Genomic DNA, 25,819 nt, shown 5'->3' with positions numbered 1-25,819 from the left:
AGAGAGAGAGAGAGAGAGAGAGAGAGAGAGAGAGAGCAGGCACTAGAAGCAAGGAGCCTTTGCGTCTGCACCTGCTCTTGTCTCTGATCGGTTATGTAGCTGCTGGCAAAGTACGTCCCCTCTGGACCACAGCATCCTCCTTCATTAAATGAACACAGGGGCTTGGAGCCTGTAAGGACAGGCAGCTTGTTCATCTAGTGCTCCTCTGCCTTCTCTGTCATTTCATTAGCTCCTCACCACAGTCTGTGGAGACGGTTAAGTGTGTTCCTTCCCGCCCCGCACGTGGCACTATGCATTGGCTCATGCAGCTCCAGGTGGCTGAGGTTGCACGTGTGCTCAGACCTTCTGACTTCACAGCTTGGCTTATTGTTCCTATCATGTCGTTGTAATGTTTTCAGCTAGTTATGGTAGAGAGCTCTAGAAGCATCTTTCCTTCGCGTTTATTTTTAAAGTATTACATAAGGACACTAGTAACCACCTCTGCATTATCAACCCTAAAAAACAGTGCAGAGGGGGATCATCCGGCCGGATGTGTGAAATTCCTAGCTTCCTTAGGATTTCCTTCCCTCCTTTCTTTCCCTGGGAGCTGTGTGCCAGCCTCCCTGCCTTACTCTCCTGGTCTCACACATTAGTGCTGACACCTCGGGTCTCTACAGGTGCTTAGAGTGACACCCAGCTTCCTGAGTGGTGTCTCCCATCTTGGGTTTGAATGTGACTCGTTTCTGAATCTGCTGAAGCCAAAAGAAATCTTTGCTTCTTGACACAGAATGGATGATGGCATCAGGAGTCCTTTTAAATCTAAGAAGAAAAATGTGTCTCCTTGGAGCCATTTTTCCAATCATAGGCAACCTCAGGTATTTTTTCTGGGGACATCATAGGAACCTAAAAGAGCCATTCACACTCAGATGCATAGGTCTTCTTCAGCGTCATGCATTTTAGGTTTTTGGATGAGGTGTGTTTTGGTGGCATGGATCATGGCAGATAGGTAGCCACATCCGTGTTGGATTTTCTAGGATATGAGCTCTGTAGTTCAAGCCTCATAGGTAGTCCAATTACTGTAAAACAAAAAGAAAAGAAATTAGTATCTTGAGCATTTTTCTTAAGCGTGCCTCATCAGAGCCTGCTTCTCACCAACCTTGCTCTGTGCAGTCACTGCAACATTGGCATTCTGTAATTATTGAATTTACTGTTTGAATTGTTCGGGGGGCCTTCTGTGAAGGGCACAGTCCCCTGTGGCCTAGGCGGCATCTGTCTTGCCCACCCGTCAGCTTCGGCCCCTGCTCATTGCAGCCACTTCCTGACTCCGTCTCACCACAATGCTTTGTTTCATAGGAACAGACAATCTACAGCTACGCGTCACCCCGACCCCAGAGTCATTTCCTCACCGGAAGTTGCTACCAATTTCACCAACATGGCCTTTCTCGGAAGTCAAGTCTTCTTTGGCAGGAGACAGAGTCAAGACTGTGCTGGGACAGTCTCTTGACAACACAAGCTTGTTGCAGTTGGCCCGGACACCTCTGCCCAAGATGCACCGAAAGACCAGGGCTCAGGGGGACTTCTCTTCTTCCCTTTACCAAGGAAGTGAACATAGTGCCTCTCTGGAACCATCCAAGGATTCCACCAAGTCCCTGGTCCAACCAAGGCCTCAGTGGGAAAGAGAAGTGGCGGATGTGTCAGGTTTGCCTCTTGCCAGCATGCTTCCCCCATTGTCCGCAGTCCCATTGGTGACCTCAAGTTCCATGCCCCCATCTCAGCCACCAGTAGGGATTTCCTCTCTAAAGCATCCCCTGTGGTCAGACAGTCTCCCGTTCCTCCTTCTTCCACCTTCATCCTCTTCATTGGCTTTTCACTCACCTCATCCCATCACCTTCTCTAAGCCAGCAGAGTCCCTCACCAAAGTGCCATTCTTTCCTGCTATAGCGCAAGCTGTTGCCTCTTCAGGTCCGAAGGTAGCCAGTTCCCTGAGCTCATTTTCTGATGATATGAACCATACTCCATCCCAAACTACCCAGGATTTCACAAATGTCCCTCATCTAGGTTTTTCAGGATCCTCAACAAAGCAGCACTCTGAGCTGTCCCCAGCTGAGGGTCCCCTGTCAGCAGGCTCACCCACACCTGGGGTTTTGAGCTCCATGGCAGAACTGGGCCAGCTGTCTCCCACTCCCCTTGCACCTGGAGGTCTTCTGCTCCCAGGTGGAACCCCTTCATGGTCCACGTTGGAAGTGGCTTCAAGTCGTGCATCCACCCAGCCAGTGCACAGGGCAGGGGTTAAACAAGTGCACAGTGGGGTGCCCTTGCCAACTTTGAAGAGTGCAGCAGAGGCTGTGCCTTCATTTTTCCAGACTGTACAATCAGTGGCTATAGCAATGAGCAGCAAAAAGCTAGCCCCTGCTCCTCCTGCCAATGGCTCCGCTAACCCACCGCATTTGTCAGCAGCTCCAGAGAATTCCAGAGGGCCTGTGGTTTCTGCAGAGCGCGCATCTTCCTCTTGGGTGCCTCCTCCTCTGCCTTTCACCACACCAGGTCAAGGAAAAGCCATCCCTTCTGGGGAGGTTCCTACATTACCTCTGAACAGGACAATCGACCTTCCCTCCTCTGTCCTGCAGCCCACAGGAAGTCATGCCTCTCCATCCCCTGTGCCAGAAATGCCCCCTCCTCAAAAAGAAAATAAAGATGTGCCCCGTTTTCCTGCAGCCACACACTTGCTTCCCTTGAGCAGATTTCATCTTGCCACGAAGATCTTGACCCTGCAAAAGGATAGTGGGACAGCTGTTTTAAAGGAAAATGAAATGGCAAGTGTGACGCTTCCTCTCCAGACCTTTCCAAGTAAAGAAGTTTCGAGTCTTCACACTGTAAATGGATTCACTTCTGATTTTAGCATTGGTCCCATTTCCTCTCCTATCATTGCAACACCAAGAACAAACCTCCTTTTATCCGGATCACCACCGCCTTCCATGCCTGTCATTCAAACCACCCAGCTGGTTTCCCCGTCTCCTGGCTTTTCCAGCACTAAGCCAGAGAATTTCACAGCTGCTGTGGGCCATTCTGAGCTGCCAGCTTCGGCTTCCAAGCAGGTGACAGCAGCGTTTCCCTCCTCCTCTGATGTCTCTGATTTCTCAACAATAGGAGACATGAACAAGCCAACAACCACAGATGTTTTCCGGAGTTCTCTTTCGGTACAAACTGGATCTCTTTCCACACAATCAACAATATCTGGCTTGCAGCACCAAGCGAATTATGATTTAAGTGGCCACGTGGTTAACTCCACAAGTTGGGACCTTCATTCAGCTCCAACTCCTCTTCCCAGTGGTTTATCTTCAGCTGCCAGTGCAATAAAATCTCAGGATTTCCAAGATACTGTTGGGCGGTCAGTCGTTGCAGAACATTTTAACATTCAGGATCTCATCCTAGGCCCAAGCACCTACCAGCCTGAAGAACAGTCAGATGTGGCCGTGGTTGGGAACCCTACAGACCTCTGGCCCACAAGCCATAACAGCTATTCCAGAGTTTTCCAAACAGAGAAGATTGACTATTACCCATCTTCAAGTCGACATTCTTTGTCAAGTCCCCATTTACGGATGCCCACGCAGCCAACCCATCCTCTTTGGCTAACCTGGCTCAGGCTGTCTTCTATGGCTAGCTTGCAAGAAATGCTTTCGGATGGGACAGATACAGGTCCCCACATTTCCAGTGACATCTATCTATCACATGGGATCAATGCTTCCACATCACTCAAGAGCATCCTGGGATATCACTCAACTGCTGAGTCTCCTAAATCCACCAGTGCCTTTCCCAGGACCCCCTCCAGAGTGCTGCGAGCTTCTCAGCGCCCCAAGAAATGGACAGGTGCAGCCACTAATGCAGATAGTTTGTTTCCTGGTACCCAAAAAACAGGTATGACCGCTTTCATGGCCAAAGCATCCTCAAGCTCAGCACAGAAATCCAGCTTTCAGGAGTGAGTTAGCAGCCCCCAGTAGGCGTGACATTGATCCTCTTCCAGCTTCATTGTGTGGAAGTATTCAGAATTTGTGTCCTTCTTAGCAACTACAGCTTTGCTATTAGCGGCATTCTCCTTACAGTTAACTGATTTAAAGAGCCTAAAGTCGTATTGACCAAGTGCTCCCATTGCAAGCCCAGAGTGCAGAGTTTTTCAGGCTAACACACCCATATGCTATGTCCATTCATCACCAGGACAAAGGATGTGTGTCTTCTGGGCCAGTGATAAGCTTTGCCTTTTCTCTCTTTACAGTGGACTTCTCAGTGTCACCCAAGATAGAGCCAACTGCAGCCACCGCTGCCACGTTGCTTCTGAGGAAGTCAAGTCCACCGGCCCTATCTGCAGCCTTGGTTGCTAAGGGCACCAGCAGCAGTGGCTTAGCCAAGAGCACTGCTCTAGTGAGAAATGTCACCAACAAGGCAGCATCTGATCCAAAGGCGACTGCAGGGACCATCCACACTGCCTTCCCATTCACACCAACCTACATGTTTGCCAGAACAGCACACACCGTAAGCACACACGCAGCCATGCAGGGGAATGCAGGCACTGCCTCTGGCCTGTTGTCCACAACGCACCTCCCCAGGAAACCACAAGCCATGCACACCAGCCTCCCAAACCCCACCAAGCCAGAGATGCCCAGAGCATCCACCCCTCGCCCACTGACATCCATCACGGCGTCCGCGAGGGCCACCCACTTGCCATCTCCGCAGGCAGAAAACACAGATACTGTTCTTCCTGCTTCGTCCACTGCAATGGTCACGACCGGCAAAATGGCATCCAACCTGGAGTGTCAGATGTCCAGTAAGCTTCTGGTGAAGACAGGTGAGAGGGCACTGTCCTTCTGATTTGACTTGAAAGCAGCAAACCTCGTCTTGGAGATGCAGCTGAATTACTTCTCTTTTAGGTCAGAGGTTCTTAAACAGGGATGGCCTCACCCACTCCCCTCCAGGAGACATTTGGCCATATTGGGAGACACTTGGTTGTCACATTTGGGTAAAGGGGTGCCACTGGAAATTAGTGGGGTACTGCTAAATATTCACAAACACATGGGAGAGCCCTCAAAAGCAAAGAATAATCCAGCCCCAAATAATCTGCCACTACTGAGAAACCCTGCTTTTTATCAGGTTTCAGAGGAGAGGAGCAGAATTAGGTGATTCTAGGTGATTCTGGACCTAAGTTCAGTCCTGACATCAGAGGACCTCATGGAGTCATGGTCCTTCTGCTGGGTGGTTTAAGAATGCCAGTGTATACTCTATTTTGTCTGTAGAATGAATGAATCAGTGATGTCTCCAATCAATAAATAATGTGATTCATTTACTATAAAATGATGGGGTGTGCTATTGAATTCAGACAGGCTTCTTAATCAGCGGGTACTATGGGACACAAGATGGGAACCCCCGATGTTTTTTTGCTGTTAGAGAGGAGATGTTCCTAAAAGACAATGTGGGCAGGCAGCATTCGAACCACGAGCAAAGCAGGATGCTATCTTTTTCGCCCCAGTCCCTAGTGGCAGCAAAGCAGGCCTAGAATGCACAGGGTGCTTTTAATAGTGTGGTAGTGTTTGCTATAAAAAGCATTAGGCAAATTATTTGAAAGAGCACGCCAGCACTGAATGCTTGCATCCCGCCTTCCTCCCCACCCCACAAAGAATGAGGTGAAATTATATCCCGAGACACATCCTTGTCTAAAATGGGAAATGGTGCAGCTAGGCAGAGCAGAAAATACAGTATCTCTTTCTATTTCTCAAGAAATTATACCATCTGGCTTTCCACTCTTCCTCCCCTCTCTCAGACCACACCTCCTTGAGGGGCAGTGAGCCCAGCCCCCTAGCCTGCCCTGTGCAGAAACATCTTCCTCCTCTTTTCCTCACTTCCTCCCAGCCCTAGCTATATCCAACCACTCAAAAGTTCCTTCCACTTCTCCCTCCTAGGTACTCCTCTCTGCCCTGGTTCCCACTGCCACATCCTGAGGGCGCACAGTTACCACTGCTCACCTATTTTTCTGCAACGACAGTCATGTTTATTTCTCTGCCATCACATCTCCCCACATCACTCACTTGTTCTCCAGCCCACAGTCAAGGGAACACAGAATGCACTGCTTTGCTTAAAACTCATTGCCCACTGCCCTCAGGACAGGCTTGACCAAGTCCACCCACGCGTCCGCCTGTCTTCGCACTCAGCATCCCGAGTGCTGGGAGCTGGAGGGTGGAGGCATTCCCTTCCCTTGCCCCGCTCACACTTACTAGCCTGTGGACTCAGCTGAAGCATCCATTCCTGTGGAGAATCAATTTCCTATAACAGCCTTTGCCCAACTCAGGACTGGATGCTCTGCTTAGAAGCTCTGACTGTGTTCTGGGCTTCTCTTCCAATAGCACCAGTCGCATTGGATCCCAGATGCCTGACCTGCATCCCTCATCTCCTTCCCTGCCTGTGTATGAGGTGGGGCTGCCCCTCCCAGACTTAGGGTTGGTATGGGCTGCAGCACCATGCTCAGGACCTGCACCTAAGTAGGCTGTGAGTGGACGGTGTCTGACTTAGTCACTTACCCATCCTAGGACAAAATATCCAACACTTGCAAATTAAAGGAGGCGATGCATATTTTGGCTTATGGTTTCAGTCACCAGGGCAGAAACAGGATGGCAGAGGGGCATGATAGAGGGATAGGTGCTCAGTCCACCGCATCCAGGAAGCAGAGCATGAAGAGGAGCTGGGGACAAGATTACATTCTTCCAGGTCACCCCTCCCCCTGTGACCCACTTCCACCTAGCCCCCCCCCCCCAACAGCATATTCGGCTACTGAACTCATTTGTGGATGAATCCGCTGTTAAGTACAGCACCCCCATGATCCAGGAGAGTGGGGGTGGGGTGCATTTTAGATTTAACCCATAACAGATGGTGTCAGAGGAACCGCACTGCATACAGACCTCCCCAGGGCAGGCACTGCACAGCCTGGTTTTCAAGGTCAGAGGCAACTTGGGTCAGAAATGAAGCACCAACCAGCTCTCAGTCCACGGGGGTCACACACGTGGCTCAGCCTTCTTTCCTAGCGACTTCAGCAGGGCCACCAGAGCCACTATCCATGCCCATGCTCCCGTGGGTGGGCCTTTGCTTATCAGGTCTGAGCAGAATTTGCGGGAGGCGGTGGCCGGGAGGAGAGAGGGCTGGCGCATCATGAGGATTGCACCTCACACTCACTGCTGTGCTTCTGTTTCACCCCCACAGTCCTGTTTCTAACACAAAGGAGAATGCAGAGCAGCGAATCCTTGAAGTTCAGTGTAGCCAGAGGGCTCACACAGGCCCTTCGCAAGGCTTTCCACCAGACCGACGTGACAGCTCACGTAAGCTCCTCACCTGATGGTGATTCATCCGGGGTTCAGAGGATGTTTAGCTACTTTTCCTCCTTCCTAGGTCCCACCGCGGAAGTCAGATCTTTCTTCACTTTGATAAATAGCCAAGACCTTGTGGCTGGTGAAAAAGATCATATTTTGAAATGGAAACTGAGACTACTTGCCATTTTTCTTTCTTTTCTTTTTAAAGCTTGGGCATACTGATTAACCCATCCCACTATCGCATCATTTGGGGAAAGTATTTAATATTGTCCGTGTAACTCACTAGCAACCATCCATTGTTTTTCTTTTATCTTCTATGCCATTGTAAATCAGGATTTACTTCTGGACATCCAAAAATTATTCTGACTTGTCAGTTGAGTCTAGCTTTGCCTAAAGGGCCAGCTATTGACAAGGAAGTCAACATTTTATTTTCCTCCAAATTCTTTCATGCCAAGTGCTATTTAATAACCACCGGCTGGTTTGCATGGCCTAACCAAGTGATAGAGGCTTGTTTGATATTCTCTTGGTTTGATTCCAAGTGTTCAAGCAGGAAAAGCAACTGGCAGTCAGTGGATTCCCTTTTGCACCACTTAAATAAAAAAATACTGTTTTGGCTTCCTTTGATGTTCTGCTTGATAGCCATGTTTAGTATGGTCGACCCTCCTCCTCACATGCAAGGACTAGAAATGAGACTTGGCGCCTACCCACTTTATTGGTCACTGTCAATCTCTCACAATTCTAAAAGAAGAGAGGAAAAGGGGAGAAAAAAAGGAATAAAAAGAAATGTACTCCGTAAGAGGCTTCAGTGGTTCCTGCGCCAGAAACTTGACTTGGAAGTTGAAAATGTGAATGCTCACCCGTGTAGTTGCCTGAAGCTGTTTTCTGTCAACATTTTCTCCAACCTCCATACAGCTTTGGTCTCTTCTGCACCTCACCATGGTTTTTTTTTTTTTTTTTTTTTTTTTTGTGGGACCGGGGATTGAACTCAGGTCCTTGCACTTGCCAGGGAAGCGCTTATTCTACTGAGCCATCTCCTGGCCCTTGCACATCATCACAGACCACTGTAAAAGCACTTTCCTTTCCCCTCAATTGCCTTGCTTTTTAAAATTTAAACACATTTCTTTTGAAGGGATATTAGATATGATGACTGTAAATAGAAACCCAAATGATGGGCCATAAATAAAAGGACATGGTAAAAGCGAGAAGAACGGAAGCCCAATAGCTTGTTCAATTCATGCTGGATGTTGTTTTCTTTCTTTCTTTCTTTCTTTCTTTCTTTCTTTCTTTCTTTCTTTCTTTCTTTTTTTCTTTTAGGGAAGGTTCTACAGGGTGTTCAGGATCTCACTATTAGGTCAGACTCGTAGTGTGCCGCCTGTTTACAGCCTCCCAAACTGGGATTACAGGCACGCCACCACGCCCTGTCTCAATCGCCATCTCACTGCACCCTGGGGGGTGGGGCTGGCATGGCAGGCCTGGGGATTGAACCCCTGGCCCCTGCACCTGCTTGCAGGCACTTTAATCCACTGAGCTATTTGGATGGCCCTGGATGTTGTTTTTTGGTGTCCCTCTGTTTGTTAAAGAAGGAAATGGAGGAAAAAGAAGAGGGACAGAAGCTGCTGCGGCTAGGATTAGACAGGTGTGAGTGTAAAGAGTACCCAAAGCAAGTCTTGTTCTTTGAATTAATTCCAAGGGCTGGAAAGGAAGCAGCCTTTACACTGGGTAGTTGGTATTGTTTTAGGTTGTGTCCATGGTCCACCTTGAAGTTTCCCTGGTTTCACCCACAATCATCTTTTCCACTATCTTTAGGAGAAAAGACACAATGGAGGATGCAGTGGAGAGGCCACCACATACCAGTCCTGTTACAAAATCAGTTGCCTTGATTTCCATGGAACATCCCCATGACTCTGTTTTTTTGTTTTGTTTTTTGGTATTGAACACAGTACCCAGAGCCTCGCCCATGCTAGGCAAGTGTTCTCCACCTGAGTTACACCTCTAGCCCCACAGGACAGTCCTCCCAGAGATGCAAGGATAAGGGAGGGGAGTGGTGTCCAAAACACCCAGATGGAGAGATTCAGTTTTACAAGATGAAGTGATGAACGACGGTACTGGCTGTTGCCTTGCTGTAGCTCTTCAATCCCAGCAAACAGTATACCTAGGGTGATTAAGATGGTAGATTGCATGTGGATGTATACTTTGCTATAATTAAAAAAGATGGGGAGCTGAGAGTGTATCTCAGGGGTAGAGCATTTGCCTAGCATGTCCAAGGTCCTGGCTTCCATCCCTAGCATGGGGGGAAAAAAAAGAGGTTATATTAGAAGGAGCAGGGAGGGAAGAGAAGAGGAAGGGATGAAGAAGAGAGAGAAAAAAAGAATTAAGATGTGTTACGTGCATGTTCCAACTCCCCATGATAACTGTAATCATCATGTACTGCAAACATGTGCAAGAAAGAGAATAGAAATAAATATTAAAAAAGAGGTTACAAAGCAGTATCTACCATACATGAGTATATGTATGTGTATGATATATATATATATATATATATATATATATATATTTACCTATGTCTGGAAATATACATATACATGTATATGAAATTTGTAGTTTTAAGGACAAATAACAGAAGGTGATATAGTTGGAAGTTTTTTCCAATTGTATCATGGTGATAGTAGTAATACTAGAGGTAATTATTATCCTTCTCTCCTTGTCATAAAAGCTAGTTCTATAATAAGCATTATATTTAATATGTGAAGAGAAAAACAACAAACGCTGGGAACTGTGAGCCTACAGCACCAAGAAAGCAGCATCAAATAAATCTTTTTTTAAAATATTAATTTTATTGAGAAAGAAGTAGCAATGAGACAGTTTTAGAACAGCCTACTAGGGTAGTTACAATAATTAATACATTGCATATTGTTGTCTTTCTAGTAGTTATTCATAGTACAAGTCTCAGGATCTCCCCTCAGAAGCAGAAATCGCCCAGGCCACCGTCCATCGCTGTACCTTAGGCCTTGCCTATGAAGAAAGCCCTCTGTGGCTCAGTCCTGCCTTGGCCTGCAATTGCCTTAGGCCTTGCCTATGAGGAAAGCCCTCTGTGGCTCAGCCCCGCCTTGGCCTGGAAGCAGTGTGTAGGCAAAGGGCCAGGCCGAGGCTGAACAAGTGTCCCCTCTGCTGCCTGACAGAGGAGCTCACTGGACTTCTTAATTCAGTCCCTGAAGTGACTCACTTAATTTATCATTTCTGCCTTTTAATTCTCCTGAGTGATGAGACATAGAATAAAGCTATTTTCCCAGCATTCCATTCATCTGAAGTCTCTCCTGTCTGCTGTCTCCTCTCTGGCTTCTTGGTGATAATTATTGCTCAGAGGATTATCCTGTGGCCCTTAAGGAATGCAAAACATATAAGTTGAATTTCATTCCAGGTAAATTTGATGTCAATTTTATTTTGTTGTATTATGATGCTTTGAAGTCTAGCAATCTACATAACACTTTAAAGGATTGTTAGAATACTTGTTGAACAAAAGTGCCCTGTTTCCCAGCCTTACTAAGTAACAGCTGTGGCTCTGAGAAACATTAGAAGAACTTAAAGTATTGCAGGACTAAGCAGTAAGTTCTGGGGTCCATTTGTTTTGTAGGTGGACATTCTGGAGCATTCTCATAATGTCTCCATTGGTTATTATGCTACCAAAGGGAGGCTGGTGTACTTGCCTGCTGTTGTGATGGAAATGCTAGGAGTTTATGGAGTCAGCAACGTCACTGCAGATCTGAAGCAGCATACCCCAAACTTACAGTCTGTGGCAGTCCTTGCCTCTCCATGGAAGCCCCAGCCTGCCGGCTACTTCCAACTGAAAACAGGCAAGTAACCCGGAAGGAAAGGATTTGTGTAAGTTGTGGGGTCAGGGGCCATCCATACGTATCATAGGGACGCTGCTTACAAAATCCACTGCTAGCTGCTCTGTCACATTTTATGTCCCTGTGTGTCTTCTTCAAAGGGCCCCACTAATCAAATGTCCAAGTCCTCTGCACATCAGCCTTTTCTAAACCTGAATGTAGTAGAAATGGTCCATCACAACGTTTTTCTTTTCTTTTTATTTGTATTTTAGGGAAGGGTCTACAGGGCGTTCAGGGTCTCACTATTAAATAAGAGTCGCAGTGAACCGCTTGTTTACACCCTCCCAAGAGCTGGGATTACAGGCGCGCAGCAACGCGCCCAGGCTCAATTGCCGCCTCAGCTAGCTTTAGGGGCGGGGCCGGCGCGGCAGGCCGGGGATCGAATGCCTGGCCCCCGCTGAGCTATTTGGCCAGCCCTTTATCGCAGAGTTTTTCTTCCCAATTTATACAATTAGTGTGTATGAGCACTTACTGTTGTATTTTCCCAAAGATGCTAATAAGAGTTGAGTATCCATAAAATCTATGGTTTGGAGCAGGGCGTTCCCAGCATCGCTGAATTCAAACCTCTGTGCTTAAGCCCCAGAGTCTGTCTTTTTTTTAGTCTCCCTAGTGACTTCTGATTTGCAGAGTGTGTAAACCACAGAGTGGAGAAATCATTGAGATGGAAACATGCAATCAACTTAGTAATGGAGGTCAATTGATTTTTCCTCCTCCAAAAACATAGAAGGCATGATCTCTATAATAATAGAAGTTATTATTTGTCAGTCTTTGAGCAGATGCCTGCATATTTCAATTGAATAAAATCATAACATCCTCTACAATGGAGGGAATCTCAGCTTGGGTCATGGTTTTGATTTTTCTCTGGTACTAATCCCATTACGAGTCAATTTCAAACCTATAATCAAACTTCGCCTGGTCTTTGTTTATTTGCCTGATTTCTCTAGCCTAAAGTCATGCTGCTTTAGATCAAAACTGCTATAAGGTCTAAGGAACTAAGATGTGGAGCTTTGGCAAATGCCGTGTGTGATTCTCATTCTAGTGCTACAGTTTGTGGGCCAATCTGACAACATACAGTCCTGTAAGTTTGCTCAGACCATGGAGCAGAGGCTGCAGAAGGCATTTCAGGATGCAGAGAGAAAAGTCTTCAACACCAGAAGCAACCTGAAGGTGCAGGTAGGGAGGAGGGGGCTTCTTCCACAACCACAGTGCCAGTGCTGGTGAGAAATGATATGGGGCTCCCCCCGCCACACCCCAAGGCTGCCTTGTGTAAGTGTGACTTTCTGTGTAGGGTAGGTGATAGGACTCCAAAGTCATGACCCTGGTGAGGATGTCTAGGGTTGGGCTGTGACAGGAGGGCTGATGTATCACTGCACACCTACTGTGGCTTGGAGTTTTTATTTATTTTCTTATACGATGCTTCCTCAGACTTTCATAAAACATTTATTATTTTAAAAATTTTAGCTAGAATCTACTAATAAATGTATCGTAGTGAATACATGAATGAATGAGTTTTAAATAGCTAACTCATCAAGATTTTGCACTGGGCTAATTCCAGGTACCCAGATGAACAGTCATCACACACACACACACACACACACACACACACACACACACACACACAATATTGAGGACTTACTATATGCCAAGAATTATGATAGATGTTTTGCAAATATTTTGCTCCGTAATACTCAAGACATCCTTCTGAGAAATTTTCACCCTCGTTTTCTCTGAGAGGGAATGAACGTTGAACTTAGACAACTTCTAGAAGGCTACATGGCTGGAAAGGAGTGTGACAAGACTTGAACCCAAAGTCCATCCTCTTCTGCACTGATTCCCAGCGATGCAACACAGAAAGGGGGACATCTAGCAACTTCTGTAAGCACAGGAGTTCTTTTCTAGAGAAGCCCCACCCTTGGTTCCCCACAGAGCTCAGCTACTTGGATAATAGTGTACACACCACTAACAGCCTTTCTCAGAACCAATTTTTGCAGTTCTGTAGCTATCATTCCACTAAGAACAGACGCTTCTTAATCATATTCGCCCAGCCCCCAAATCTCTCTAATTAACTCTACTATTCAGTGTCTCTGTTTTGTCTACTGAACTAAAGCCTTTGCAATTAGACCCAGTGTCTTTGAAATTGACATTTAAGTGAATTATCAGCAAAGCCAATCTGATGTAGAAAGCATACAATTTAATTTGAATAAGCAGCTCTCCTTTCCTACACTTACCCAGCACATATTGGGAAGTATCTCATCATGACTGGGCTCCTATTAGACTAAGATCTAAAAATGTGTCATAGACTTAAGATTTATGTAAGGAGTGTGACTCAGCTCTCTTGTGGGGAATCTTTTTTTTTTTCCTGATTGAATTCGTGATCCTCACAGGTGCATGAGCCTAGTTTGATCTTGGCAGCAGAACCTATTTAAATTTTATTCGGGAAACACAGACTTATTGAGTGCCTGCTATTTATTAGGCAGTGAGAGGGACACCAAGAGAAATAAGCTGCCCTTGGCCTTAAGAAGCCTTGTTTTGTGTACTAGTTCTAGACCAGTAGGGGAATTGTTAATCAAATAACAAACCTTCCTTGGAAAGACAAGAGGTAATTTGCATATCTCGTCTAAATAGAGTTGAGATGCTCTTGAACATATTGAAAGCTCTTGAAATTAATGGCTAATTGGTCGGATTATTTTATTAACCCCACTTCATTTCTAGCCTTCACTGACAGGAAGCCCAGAATTTGTTCCCTGGATTTAGCAACCCTCTTGGCCCCTGTGTCATACATACATCACTACATACTAACTATTCTTGTGGTGTCTTAGTTACTTTTCTCATTGCTCGGCCAAATACCCAACCTCGAAATTAAATGGGGAAAGATTTACTGAGCTCACAGTTTGGAGAGTTTCCATCCATAATTGGTGGGCTCCAAGGTAGGGTGGCATGTGACAGAGGGCAGCAGTTCATGGTGGTGGAAGGCAGCAAAACCAAGAAGGGGGAACCAGTTTGTGGTGGCCAGAAGACAGCAAAGCAAAGGAGGGGGACAAGACTCTTACTGTCTCTTACATTGTATGCCTAGGGTAGCTGTAGCACTCACACCATTAATCCCAGCCAGAACCGTGGGATCTGATTTACTAATCATCACATACCCTCAATCCCAACATCATTCACTGTAGATTCAGCCACCTCTAAAAAAGTCCTGTGACCACATGAGGCCTTGGGGGAACATCTAGACACAAACCATAACACATGGTTTGCAGTCTTTTTGTAAGACCTGGGTTCATAATGAATAACTTTTCAGTTTTATTATATAGAATACAGGAATATAAATAAATATATAATACAACTTTTATCAAATCTTTTTTTTTCTTTTCAAAGTTTTATTGATAAACATATAGCAATGAGACAGTTTCAAATCAAATCGAAAGTACAGTTTCAACAAATAATACACTGCATATATTCTTCTTAGTGGTTAATTGCTGTACAAGATGCAGACTTGTGATCCTATTTACAAACACCATTAGAAAAAATCATTCTATTCATTAAGAGAATGCAACTATATATCTATCCCAACCACTTACCAAATCTTTTTGTAAAGCAATTTTGCATTCTTTGTGAATAATTCATCCATCCATTCAGAAAATCATTGAGAAAGTGACTTAAAGAAAAGACTTGTATAGCTTTGGTACCGGGGACTGAGTTACAGTTGTCTCAGAACTGGATTGGTCGCCACAGATCCCAAGCTTACAAGGCTAGTGCAAAAACAGGAAGTTATTTGCTCCTGCAGCTGAAAAATTCACACCTTATTTGCTTAGGTACAGCCAGCTCCAGGTGCTTCAGTGACTTTTCCATGGAGTTTTCTTCTTATCCCTTAGCTTGCTTTGCTCTGGGCTGGCATCATCCTCAGCGCCATTGGGTGGCCCTGGCACTTCCAGGCTTTCCCCATTCTTTCTGCTTGTTTTTGTGGAACCAAAGTGCCTTGCTTGTGTTATTTCCATCAGAATCCTGGGATTGGCTCTCATTGGACCTGCAGTGCCCATTTCTGGATCAGTGATGGTGGCCAAGGAGATGACCTGTCCCACTCACCTAAGCCTGCCTTAGATGACCCCTCCTGGAGCTTGGATGGGGCGAGCCCCCTATCCAAGGGGCATACACAGAAAAGAGAGGAGGGGTGACTCCCCAAAGAAAACAGGTGCTGTTGTAGAAAAGAGGAGAATGGATATTGGTCATGTAAAGCAGCAGTACTCGGCTGCATTTACCTGTAGGTCTAGTTAGCTCAACAAATATGGCTTGAATGAATAAGGGAGAGGTGGACTGAGAAGCTACAGGCACGCAGCAGTAAAGGGCCGATAGGAGCAGTCCTCTGCAGGGACTGGTGGGGATTGGGCACGACGTCCAGGGGCTACTGCAGTGAACTTGATCCAGGCCTGTGGACCTCGTATTTTTAGAGCTGGCATAGTCACCGGTCATGATCAGTTTCCTTAGCTATAAAAAACTGAGTACATTAAATAAGATAAAGTAAATACAGACACAGCTTGTGCTCATGGATTGGAAGACTTAAAATGGTTAAGATGTCAGTGCTACCCCCCCAGCGTAATCTGTAAATTTAGTGCTACCTCTATCAAAATCCCAGTGACTTTTATTTTTGAGAAATAGAGAAATGCTTTCTAAAATTCAAATGGACTCTCAAGAGACCTTCAACAGAAGCAATCTTGGTCTCACGCCTTCTGATTTCAAAGCTGAATATAAGGTTATGACCACTGAAACAGTGTGGTGCCCACATGTAGCTGGACATACAGGACACTGGAACAGAACACAGAGCCCAGAACCAAATCATTTTTAATGTGATCGTGTGGGAAGAGTGCCACAACTATCCAATGGGAGAAGGAAAATCTTTTCAACAGATTGGAAACACTGGAAGGCCACATGCAGAACAATGAAGCTGAACCTTTGCTTAATATCATCTAGCAAAATTCACTCCAAATAAAGGCCCACGAGATAGCTCAGCAGACTAAGCACCTGCTTATGCAAGCACAGGGACTGGGGCTCAATCCCCTGTACCACATGCTGCACTGGCCCCGCTCCTGGACGTGCTGAGCCAGCTACAGAGACCTGGTGTGGTGGTGCCGGCCTGTAATCCCAGCGCTGAGGAGGCTGAAAACAGGAGGATCACTATGAGTCCAAGCTGTGCAGTGAAACCCTGTACCAAATACATTAAAAAAGAATAAAAAAGAAAAAAATTAACTCCAAATAGATCAAGGACTAAAAGTGCAGATTCTTAGGATCTAAAAAAAAAATTCATTTGTTAGATAGGCCAATATGACAGGAAGAATCACATAAGCAACAAGAAGAAAATAAAGAAGTTGGACTTCATAAAAATTAAAAACTCTTTTTTTTTTTTTTTTTTTTTTTTTTTTGTCTTACAAAACACATTGTCAGCAAAGTGAAAATACAACCTACTAGTGGCTGGGGAGATAGCTTAGTGGTCTAAGCACCTACCTGGAAAGTGCAGGGACCTGGATTCAAACCCTGGTACCACACGCTGTGCTGGCCCTGGAACCCTGGGCACACTGTGCCAGCCACCAAAACTAGGCATGATGACACATGCCAGTAATCCCAGAGCTGGGGAGACTGAAATAGAAGGATCACTAGGAGTCTGAGCTGCATAGCAAGACCCTGTACCAAATAAATAAAAGATTAAAGAAAAGACAACCTACTGAATGGATAAAAATATTTTCTTTCTTTTTTGTATTTTAGGGAAAGATCTACATGGTGTTCAGGGTCTCACTACTAGATTGAACTCATAGTGATTCTTCCGTTTACAGCCTCCCAAGAGCTGGAATTACAGGCACGTGCCACCACGCCCAGTCTCAATTGTCCTCTCAGTGTGCCCTGGAGGGTGGGGCTGGCATGGCAGGGCCAGGGATCGAACCCCTGGCCTCTTTTCCTGCTTGTAGGCACTCTTATTTGGCTGGCCCTGGATAAAAATATTTATAAATTACAAATCTGACATATGCGGTTAATGTCCAAAACATATAAAGGACTCTTACAGTTCAACAATTAAAAAAAAACCCAATAATTAATAGTAGACAAAGGACTTGAGTAGACATTTCTCCAAAAATATATATAACCAGTAGGGACATAAAACGTTGATCTAAAGGCCAACCAGATAGCCCAGTGGTCTAAAGTGTCTGCTTAGGCAGAGTGCAGCGGCCAGGGTTCCATCCCCAGGGTACTGTGCCGGCCCCACCCCTGGGGCATGCATCTGTAATCCCAACACTTGGGAGACTGAAAACAGGAGAATCACTACGAATCCGATCTACTTAGTGAGACCCTGTAGACTTTGTCCTTAATACATAAAAAAAAAGTTGATCTACACTAGTAATCATTAAAGAAATATAAATGAAAAAACACAACACACTACAATTTATTATGATGTCTATTCTCCAAAACCAGACAAAACAAAACCAGCATATCATAAAACGTTGGTGAGAGTGTGAATTAGAATACTTGTGCACTGCTAGTGGGAGCGCCAAGTGGTGCAGCCATTGTGGAAAGCAGGATGATGCTTCCTCAAAAAATTAGAGAACTGGGGCTGGGGAGATAGCTCAGTAGAATAAGCACTTGCCTGGCAAGCACAAGGGCCTGAGTTCAATGCCCATTTCCGCCAAAAATAAATAAATAAAATAAAATAAAATTAGAGAATTACCATCTGACCTCGCAGTTCTGTTTCTGAATATGTATTGAAGAGTTGAAAGCGCAGGTGCAAACAGGTACGAACACACCCGTACTCACAGCAGCACTGTGTATAACAGCTGAGAGGTGAAAGCAGCCCAAGCGTCCATCATTGTGTACCTGGATGAACAAACGCGATGCTTACATACAGTGGACTATTATTCAGCCTTTGAAAATAAAGGCAATTCTGACTCTTGGTACAACAGGAATGCACCTTGAGGACATTTTGCCGAGTGAAAACAGGCAGGCACAAGAGGATAAATATTGTCTACTTGCTCTTATGTCTGAGTTGTGCAATTAATAAGTGATCTCAGCCAGGCTAGCTGGTATGCACCTGTACTCCCAGTGCTCTGGGAACCTGAGGCAAAGGGAGCTCGCTTGATTACAAGCTTGAGCCCACTCAGGGTAACTCGATGACTTAGAGACTTACAGTCTCAAAATTAAACATAAAAGGACTAGGAATTTAGCTCATTACAGAGGCCTTGGGTGTAGTCATTAGTACTGCCAAAACAAAACACCCAAAGTGGCTTTATTCATAAGAATTGTCTAGAAAGTAGAGTGGTAGTTGCTAGGGGCTGGACGGGACATATTAGGAATTGTCTAATGGGTACAGCTAGGGTTTGGAATCATGAAAAAGTTCTGATGATCAATGTTGGTGATGGTGGCATAACTGTGCGTGTGCTTAATGCCGCCGAACTGTGTACCTTGAAGTGGTTGCACTAGTAAATTTCTTTCATATATTTCACCACAATAAAAAGTATCATGTATTGGCCAGATGTGGTATCTTCAGAGGTGTTCATAGTGCAAGTTTTAAAGACTTCTTGGAGATTCAGAGAGATTGAGTAGTGTCGAAGCTTGAAAAAAAAAAAAAAAAAAGAGCATTCACAACAGATAAAGCTTGAGAAGTTATTACTTCCAGTTGTTGGGTGTGGAACGCTGGGTCTTTCACGTACAAGGCAAACTCTTTTCCACCTGGTTCTGTCTTCAATCCTGAAAATCTATCTTTTAAGCTATTATTTAGGTATATTTTTTAGGTGTCAGGATGGTGAGGTCTTTTGGATTATTCAGAAACAAGTGTCCTTCTTGGTGCCTTAGGACAGAGCCATACCAATTCCAGAGAAATAGAAAAATGCATACACATGTGGGAAAAAATAAGAAACACAGCCTTCTTCCTAGTCAGATTTGAGAGAAGTATTCCAAGGATGAGATTTTGATATAAAATTCTGAGCAAGGGCTGGTGAGAAGGCTCAGTGGTCTAAAACACCTACTTAGGACAAGCTAAGCTGAGCAAAGCACAGGGACCGCGGTTCAATCCCCCAGCACCACATGCCAGCCAGCCTTGCCCCCTGGTGGACTGAGCTGGCCACACACACACACACACAAAAAAAAAAATAAATAAATTTAAAAAATAAATAAACCATCTTTAAATAAATAAATTAAATAAAATTCTGAGCAATCCGGGTGGGGGGCAGTCAGCCCCTCACCAGAAGGACAGGATGTACTCAAAGTATGTAATTTGAGGGGAGTTCAGTGAAAGCACCCTCTTGTGGAACTGTTCATGGGGACAGTTTGCACCTCCAGGGCCCTACTGGCCTGTGGGGAGGGACACCAGGTACCAATCCCCTGGTCTTCCTCCCACCCTAGGTCTGTGTCTGCTGAACCATCCTTAGCTGAAACCAGCAGGAAAGAACCTGTCGGGTGGACATCCCCCCAAGGGTCCACTTGCAGGACATAGAGCAGGGTGGGTGACAAGCGGATCTGGGGTACAAGAGGACAAATGCAGAACTTTGCAAAAATATCTCGCCAAGCCAATGACTTCCTCCGGCGTATGTTCTTCAAATCTCATCTGGGGGCTATTTTTGTCCCTACATTGACCCAGAAAACCTCATTTTCCCACAACTAAGGAATGAAATTAGACAAAATGTGAGAAGAAAACGATGTCACCTCATAGGATTTTAAAAACATGTTCTATGTGGCATGAATAAACCACAAAATGAATGTAATTTCTCTCCAGAAAACATGTTGTATTTCTGAATTCAGTTATCATCAAGTTCTTTTCTCTGCTGTACGCAGGCAGATGATCACGTCTCCACGTGCATGGCTGCTGCTTTCAGCCCTAAAATTCCTTAAGAGTCTGACATGGTGTTCTGTGTCATTGAGCCCTCTCTTTTTTTTTCCCCATAATTTTATTGATAAACAAATAGCAATGAGACAGTTTCAAATCAAATTGGTAGGACAGTTTCAATAATTCACACATTGCATACATTCTTCCTAGTGTCATTGAGCCCTCTTAACATTCCTACACTCTGTTTTATATTTTCAAAATCATAAAAGTTCCTTGAGACAGCAGAAAGCCCCAGAACGTTATTGTAGTGGTGAATAGCCTGAGTCCTGGTTCAAATCCCAACCATCCCTTTTGAGCTCTCTGACCTTGCACAAGACTCTTCAACACTCTGGGCCTCAGTTTCCTCACCTGTAAAAGGGATTCATGGCCAGTTACGTGACCTAGGGTGTTTGCGCGTGTATATAAGCCAGCCTTTAGCACACAGCCTGGCATGCAGCGTGTGAGCAGTAAATGATATCTGTTGTTACTCTTGTCTCTCCCTTGCTGTTTCTCCCAACCGCCCTTCCATCCCTATTCTTGGTTTCTGCTTAGACTTCGCCTCCCACAGCCTCTGTGAAACAGGCCCTCCTCTTATTTGGCATGTCTCCCTCCCCTCTCCCCCTGTGTCGATTCAGATCCTGAGCACGTCTAACGCCTCCCAGGCCGTCACCTTGGTGTACGTTGTGGGCAACCAGAGCTCTTTCCTCAATGGCACCGTGGCCAGCAGCCTCCTCAGCCAGCTCTCTGCCGAGCTGGTGGGATTCTACCTCACCTACCCGCCGCTCACCATTGCCGAACGTGAGTACGGCCACATGGCGAAGCGCAAGCCTGTGGCCCCAGGCCACGTGCTGCCCCTGCTGTACTAAAATGAGAACTGAAAACTGTGCTCGCTGGGGTTGAGTTGATGAACAGCACATTGCATGTTGTAGGAAAGCACTCGGGAGGTAACTGTCCCATCCCCAGCTCTTACCTCATTGAAACTTCACAACCATCCTAGAAGACGGGTGCAAACTTAGAAGAAAAAACTTAAGGTTCACAGGATACCCACTCCTCCATAACAAATGGACGGAGGAATGGGATGTGACCCCCAGTAATCTGCTTTGCATGCCCATAGCGCTGCCTAAGAGGGCATCTCTCCCCGGAGATAATCTAGGTTGCTATGGTTTTCTGCCACCCCCGCCATCAGCCAGTGCTCCCAGACCTCCCAGCCCTGCTGTGACTATGGGTATGGTGACACAACCCCTTTGCAGCCGGCGTCGTGACAAAGTCCACAGAGTCCGTGGCCTCCTCATCGCTCTCTACTGCTCAGTTACATAATGCTCCTTACCATGCAGCTCCCATAGACCTCCAAGACAATGCAGCCTACTTTTTGTCCCCAAATGCTTACTTGGTAGCCAGAGGAAGCAAAGGTTTATGTTCCTACATTTAATCAATTTCACACTTTATGAAGTCTCTGGGCAGGATTTTTTTTTTTTTAAAGCACATATTAGCAAAGTTGTTTCCTAATTTCCTGCTACTGTTGTTTTTGATGCTATAAATAAATGAGACCATATGTAGAAAAGGGGTACTTAGCACATACTGGACACTAGAAAATTTTTGTACATTTATTGGCAAGTTGTTGGATATGTTCATCGAGTAAGGAAAGATGGCTCTGGGTTTTACAGAAAAGATGATGTCTTATAGTGATGGCATTATGTGACATGGAAGCATGTGAAGAATTTGTTTTCATCACGATAATCTGATAACCACAGTTAAGGTTTATTGAGCACTAACTATATCCCAGACACCATCCCATGTCCTTCACGTGCATTATCTCCCACAGTCCACCATCCTCGTAAAGCAATAGGAGGCATATTGGTACCAGTGTCTGGCTGCTAAACTTAAGCCCTTGACCTAGGGAAAATCCATTGTCATTGAGTTAATTATTCCTAGTGATTTTAATGCTGGTTGGATAATTTTAAAAGACAGAGTCCCAGCTCAGACAGGTTGAAGGCATGGGTTTTGATGAGGTTCTTTCTATTTAAGAGGGGTTGGATGGAAAACTTCAAAGAGCAGAAACCTACAGACCCCAACAGTCCTTCATCAGAAGGTTGAACTTTTCCTGACTGTTTTAGTTTTCTTAAGAGCAAGATATTTTGGCTTTATCTCCCAGAGTTATCAAGCATGACAAAGCAGAATTTAGCTGCTCGCCTGTTTGTCAATTCTATGTTCCAGTTAATGATAATATTTGCATATAAAACCTATAAAAGTAATTTGATGTGTTTCTTGTTCCTTTTAGCACTGGAATATCCCAATCTTGATATATCAGAAACAACCAGAGACTACTGGGTCATTACAGGTAATCTCTTATTTTCTGCCTGTCTTATAAGCGGGTTGGTTTTGTTTAAAACTGTATGCCTTTCAGTGATACTAGGGTACTTTTCTTTGGTCTGTCTTACAAGTCAAAGAGTTCCTTCTACAGGACCAGAAGCGATTGGATTCGGCAAAGAAAAGAAATCACACTGGTTATTAGATAAACAATTCAAAAGTGCTACATTTTTTTTTTCCTTGTGGGACAGGGGAATTGAACTCAGGGCCTTTGCTTTAAGCCACAACCCTAGCCTTTATTGTTCACTTTTTACTTTGAGTCAGGGTCTTGCTAAATTGGCTAGGCTCAAACATGCCACCTCATGCCTCAGTCTCTGAGTGTCAGAGTTACAGGCATGTGCCATTGGGTCTGGCTACAACAGCTACCTTTAACGTTCCCACCCAGCAAAATGTGAACCTCTAATCGGAGTGGACAGCACTGAGCTGCGATGGGTTATATTTCTAGGTGGCAGGCCTTTCTGCACTGTCCTACAGAAGCCAGGCCCATTCAGAGGAATGGGACGCGCATGCTGCCACCTCCCCAGTTCGAGCGTCAGGCCCTGCTGAACCCAGCGAGGCCTCATGGGGCAGGTGGTAAGAGCAAGAAGGGTTGGGTGGTATTTCCTTTCTTCCTCCACATTTTGCAGCTGAACTTCAGGAAACAGCAAAAATGTTCTGTTTATATGTTTCAAAAGCCAGACAGTGGCTCTGAAAGTGAGAAAAACAGGGATTAGGTGTGGAAAGGGAGGACAGATGTTTATAGGAAGAGAAGTGGCCTGGGAGAGGAGCAGAGCAGTCCGAGTCTGCAGCCTGTGCTGGAGGCTTAAGCCACACAACATTACTTCCTTACAGTTCTGGTGGTTGGGACCTAAAAGCATGGGGTCTGCAGATAGATTGTGTCTCTGGGGCCTCTGCTTCTGGCCTCGGAGAAGGTCATCTCTCACCGTCCTCCCCCGGCCTGCCAGAGTCCTCACTGCCGTTTCCCATGAGGATAGCAGACATGTTGTGTTAGGACCCTCCTCATGGCCTCATTTTAACTTCTGCATTTCCTTAGAACCTACCTCCAAATATAGTCATATTCTGAAGCCCAAGAGGGGTCAGGGCTTTACCCTAAAAAATTTGAGGGACATGACTCAGCCCATCAAAAGAAGAGGGGAAAATTCTTTCAGGGATGGAAGGTGAACCTGGGCAGGCAGGCTGGTCTCAAACACCCTGTTCCCTGTCCCTGCCTCTCCTTCCCTCGCTGTCCCAAACAAGTGGCAGATGGGCTGCTGCCTAAAATACCAAGTAAGGACCCTGGGGACCCGCTGGAGGAAGCTTGCTAGAGAATCTCTTCTAAATTGTGCAAAATTGAAATTTTCCCTCCCCTGCAGAGCCCTCGATAGGCAGAGGTTATTTTACCTGCTAAAAAGCAAGCTGAAGAAACACATTTTAAAACAAAAATTTAAAAACCGCCTACCCAGGTTTATGCCCAAGAGAGACAGTGCTAACGCAGCATGGCAGGGTTGAAGCCAGTGGGTTATGTAACACTCAGAGTGGCGCTTCTTCCTCCTGGAACCTTGTTCTTCGCTGGCGGATACTTTCCCCTACTTTGAACTTTGAGGTTGACATTTGCACATTACATTTTTGCTCCTAAACACAAGCTGTCCCTGGCTGCGGTGTGTCGTCTCATTTCCTAGTGTCCCTCCCTGCCTCTGTGTCTTCGCAATCACCTTAAGAGAAAGCTCCGCAGGCACATTGCCCTGTTTTCAGGGCTCCCCCAGCACCCCCTGCCCACCTGCTCACTTACCTAACCCTCGGTCCTTAAGCTGAGTCTGCAGTTAGAGATCAGAGCGCGCTGGCCACCGTTGCGGTACTGGGGCTGCTCCCATCGATCTATCGCTCGCTTAGCCCTCGGGACAGGTTGGAGCCAGGTTTCAGGGCACCTCTCTGTACCCCCCTGAGACCCTTGGCCACTTGTTGCTGAACGTGTGGACAACCAGCAGCAGCTGCTGCATCATTCGCAGAGGGGCTGAGCTGCGAGCTGAGAACTGAGAGCGCGTCGTCGTGAAGCATTTCCTCGGGGACAGCTGTCGCTGTCCCTGTGCCTGTGCCCATTGCTTACTGCAAAGAGGACATGAACAGCTTCTTGATCTGCAGTTTGTATTAAAAACCCTAAAATGTTTTTATCTGTTTTCCAACTAAACTCCTAGTACTGTTTTGTTTTTGTTTTTCCACTCTATACAATATCCTCCCCAGACAGGATGGTTGCCTCAGTGGAAAACCACTGGCTTGGGGTAGTCTTTGTGTGGCCCCCTTCCCCTGCCTTGTGGTACTGGGGATTTAAGTCAGAGCCTTTGCACTGAGCTGCATCCCTGGACCATTTGTAAATTTTGTTCTGAGGCAGTGTCTCATTCCGTTGCTAAGTTTTTCAGGCTGGGATCCAACTGGCGCTCCTCCTGCCTTAGCCTCTTAGAGTGGTGAGGTTGGCGTATGCACCACCATGCTCAGCTCCTGTAGTCCCTCTTTACAGATAAACAGAGGGCTTCTTGCCTTCCAGAACATTCCAGTTGTATTTTTACATATGAGGCAAGATAGCAGTATCCAAGCTCAGCACAGCTGCCCAACAGGAGGTAAGAACCCACCTCAGGTTGATGAATCGTTCATTGTTTCACTCACCAGAGACAGAATACCCCAGACCCAAGAATGTGTGGACTTCCTGTTCTCAGCTCTGTGATTACCTACCCTGGGCATCCTTGAGCAGGTCACTCAGGCTCTGTGAGCTCCATACTCTGACCTAAAGAAGTAGGGAGAGGTTTTAGCTGAGCACAAGTCATCCAGCTCTGAGTGTGTGGGGTTGAACCACAAATAAAACAGTCGAGCTGGAGTAGAATAGGCTGGACCCGTCCTGATCCTGTGAACTTCACAGCCCAGTGTGATTGTAGGTAAAGGAGGAGGAAGACAACAGCAACCTAAAAGTCATCCCATCTTCTGGACAAAGCTCGGGACTTGAGGAGGTGGCAGGGGCCTGGCTGATGCGCTGGGATCTGAGCGTCTATCTTGTGAGAGATGTGGGTGCACACCCTTCTCAGCTGCCTTCGTGGTGGGCAGAGGGGGCCATGAAGGCTAACGCCAGCCATGGTTCTCAGGGGAAAGGAGAGAAACCATACGCTGGGATGCAGCTCCATAGTCTCCATGTCCTCTGAGAAGAATGCACCTGGCAAAGGAAGGGTGTGTTGTGACAACTCCAGTCACAATGTTTTTTTTGTTTTGTTTTGTTTTTTGACATCAGTTATTTTATTTTAAAGGAAAAAAAATAAAAACAATGGTACAAAATCTCAAAACAAGATTTTAAGAGAGTAACAATGGTTAGTACATTGTGTATTGTTACTGCCAAAGTAGTTTCTCATATTACAAGATATAGGCAAGAAATAATAAATAAACAACAT

General features: G+C 45.7%; 1 protein-coding gene across 1 annotated transcript in view; it reads left to right on the top strand.

Moving 5' to 3' along the window:
- Positions 1 to 1,475: 1,475 nt before the first annotated feature.
- Kiaa1549l (KIAA1549 like) overlaps positions 1,476 to 25,819 on the top strand; it is a 128,349-nt gene continuing 104,005 nt past the window's right edge. The window contains exons 1-7 of the mRNA XM_023710738.1: positions 1,476 to 3,894; positions 4,250 to 4,819; positions 7,219 to 7,334; positions 10,957 to 11,176; positions 12,252 to 12,385; positions 20,681 to 20,843; positions 22,324 to 22,383. Of these exons, the coding sequence (XP_023566506.1) occupies positions 1,527 to 3,894; positions 4,250 to 4,819; positions 7,219 to 7,334; positions 10,957 to 11,176; positions 12,252 to 12,385; positions 20,681 to 20,843; positions 22,324 to 22,383 (3,631 nt within the window). The 5' untranslated portion in view covers positions 1,476 to 1,526. The remainder of the gene's footprint in view (positions 3,895 to 4,249; positions 4,820 to 7,218; positions 7,335 to 10,956; positions 11,177 to 12,251; positions 12,386 to 20,680; positions 20,844 to 22,323; positions 22,384 to 25,819) is intronic.

This window comes from Octodon degus, unplaced genomic scaffold (assembly GCF_000260255.1).
Source record: "Octodon degus isolate 3935 unplaced genomic scaffold, OctDeg1.0 scaffold00018, whole genome shotgun sequence".
Taxonomy (NCBI): domain Eukaryota; kingdom Metazoa; phylum Chordata; class Mammalia; order Rodentia; family Octodontidae; genus Octodon; species Octodon degus.
The sequence above is the reverse complement of the archived record's forward strand: the minus strand, read 5'-3'. Positions and strand labels throughout refer to the sequence as shown.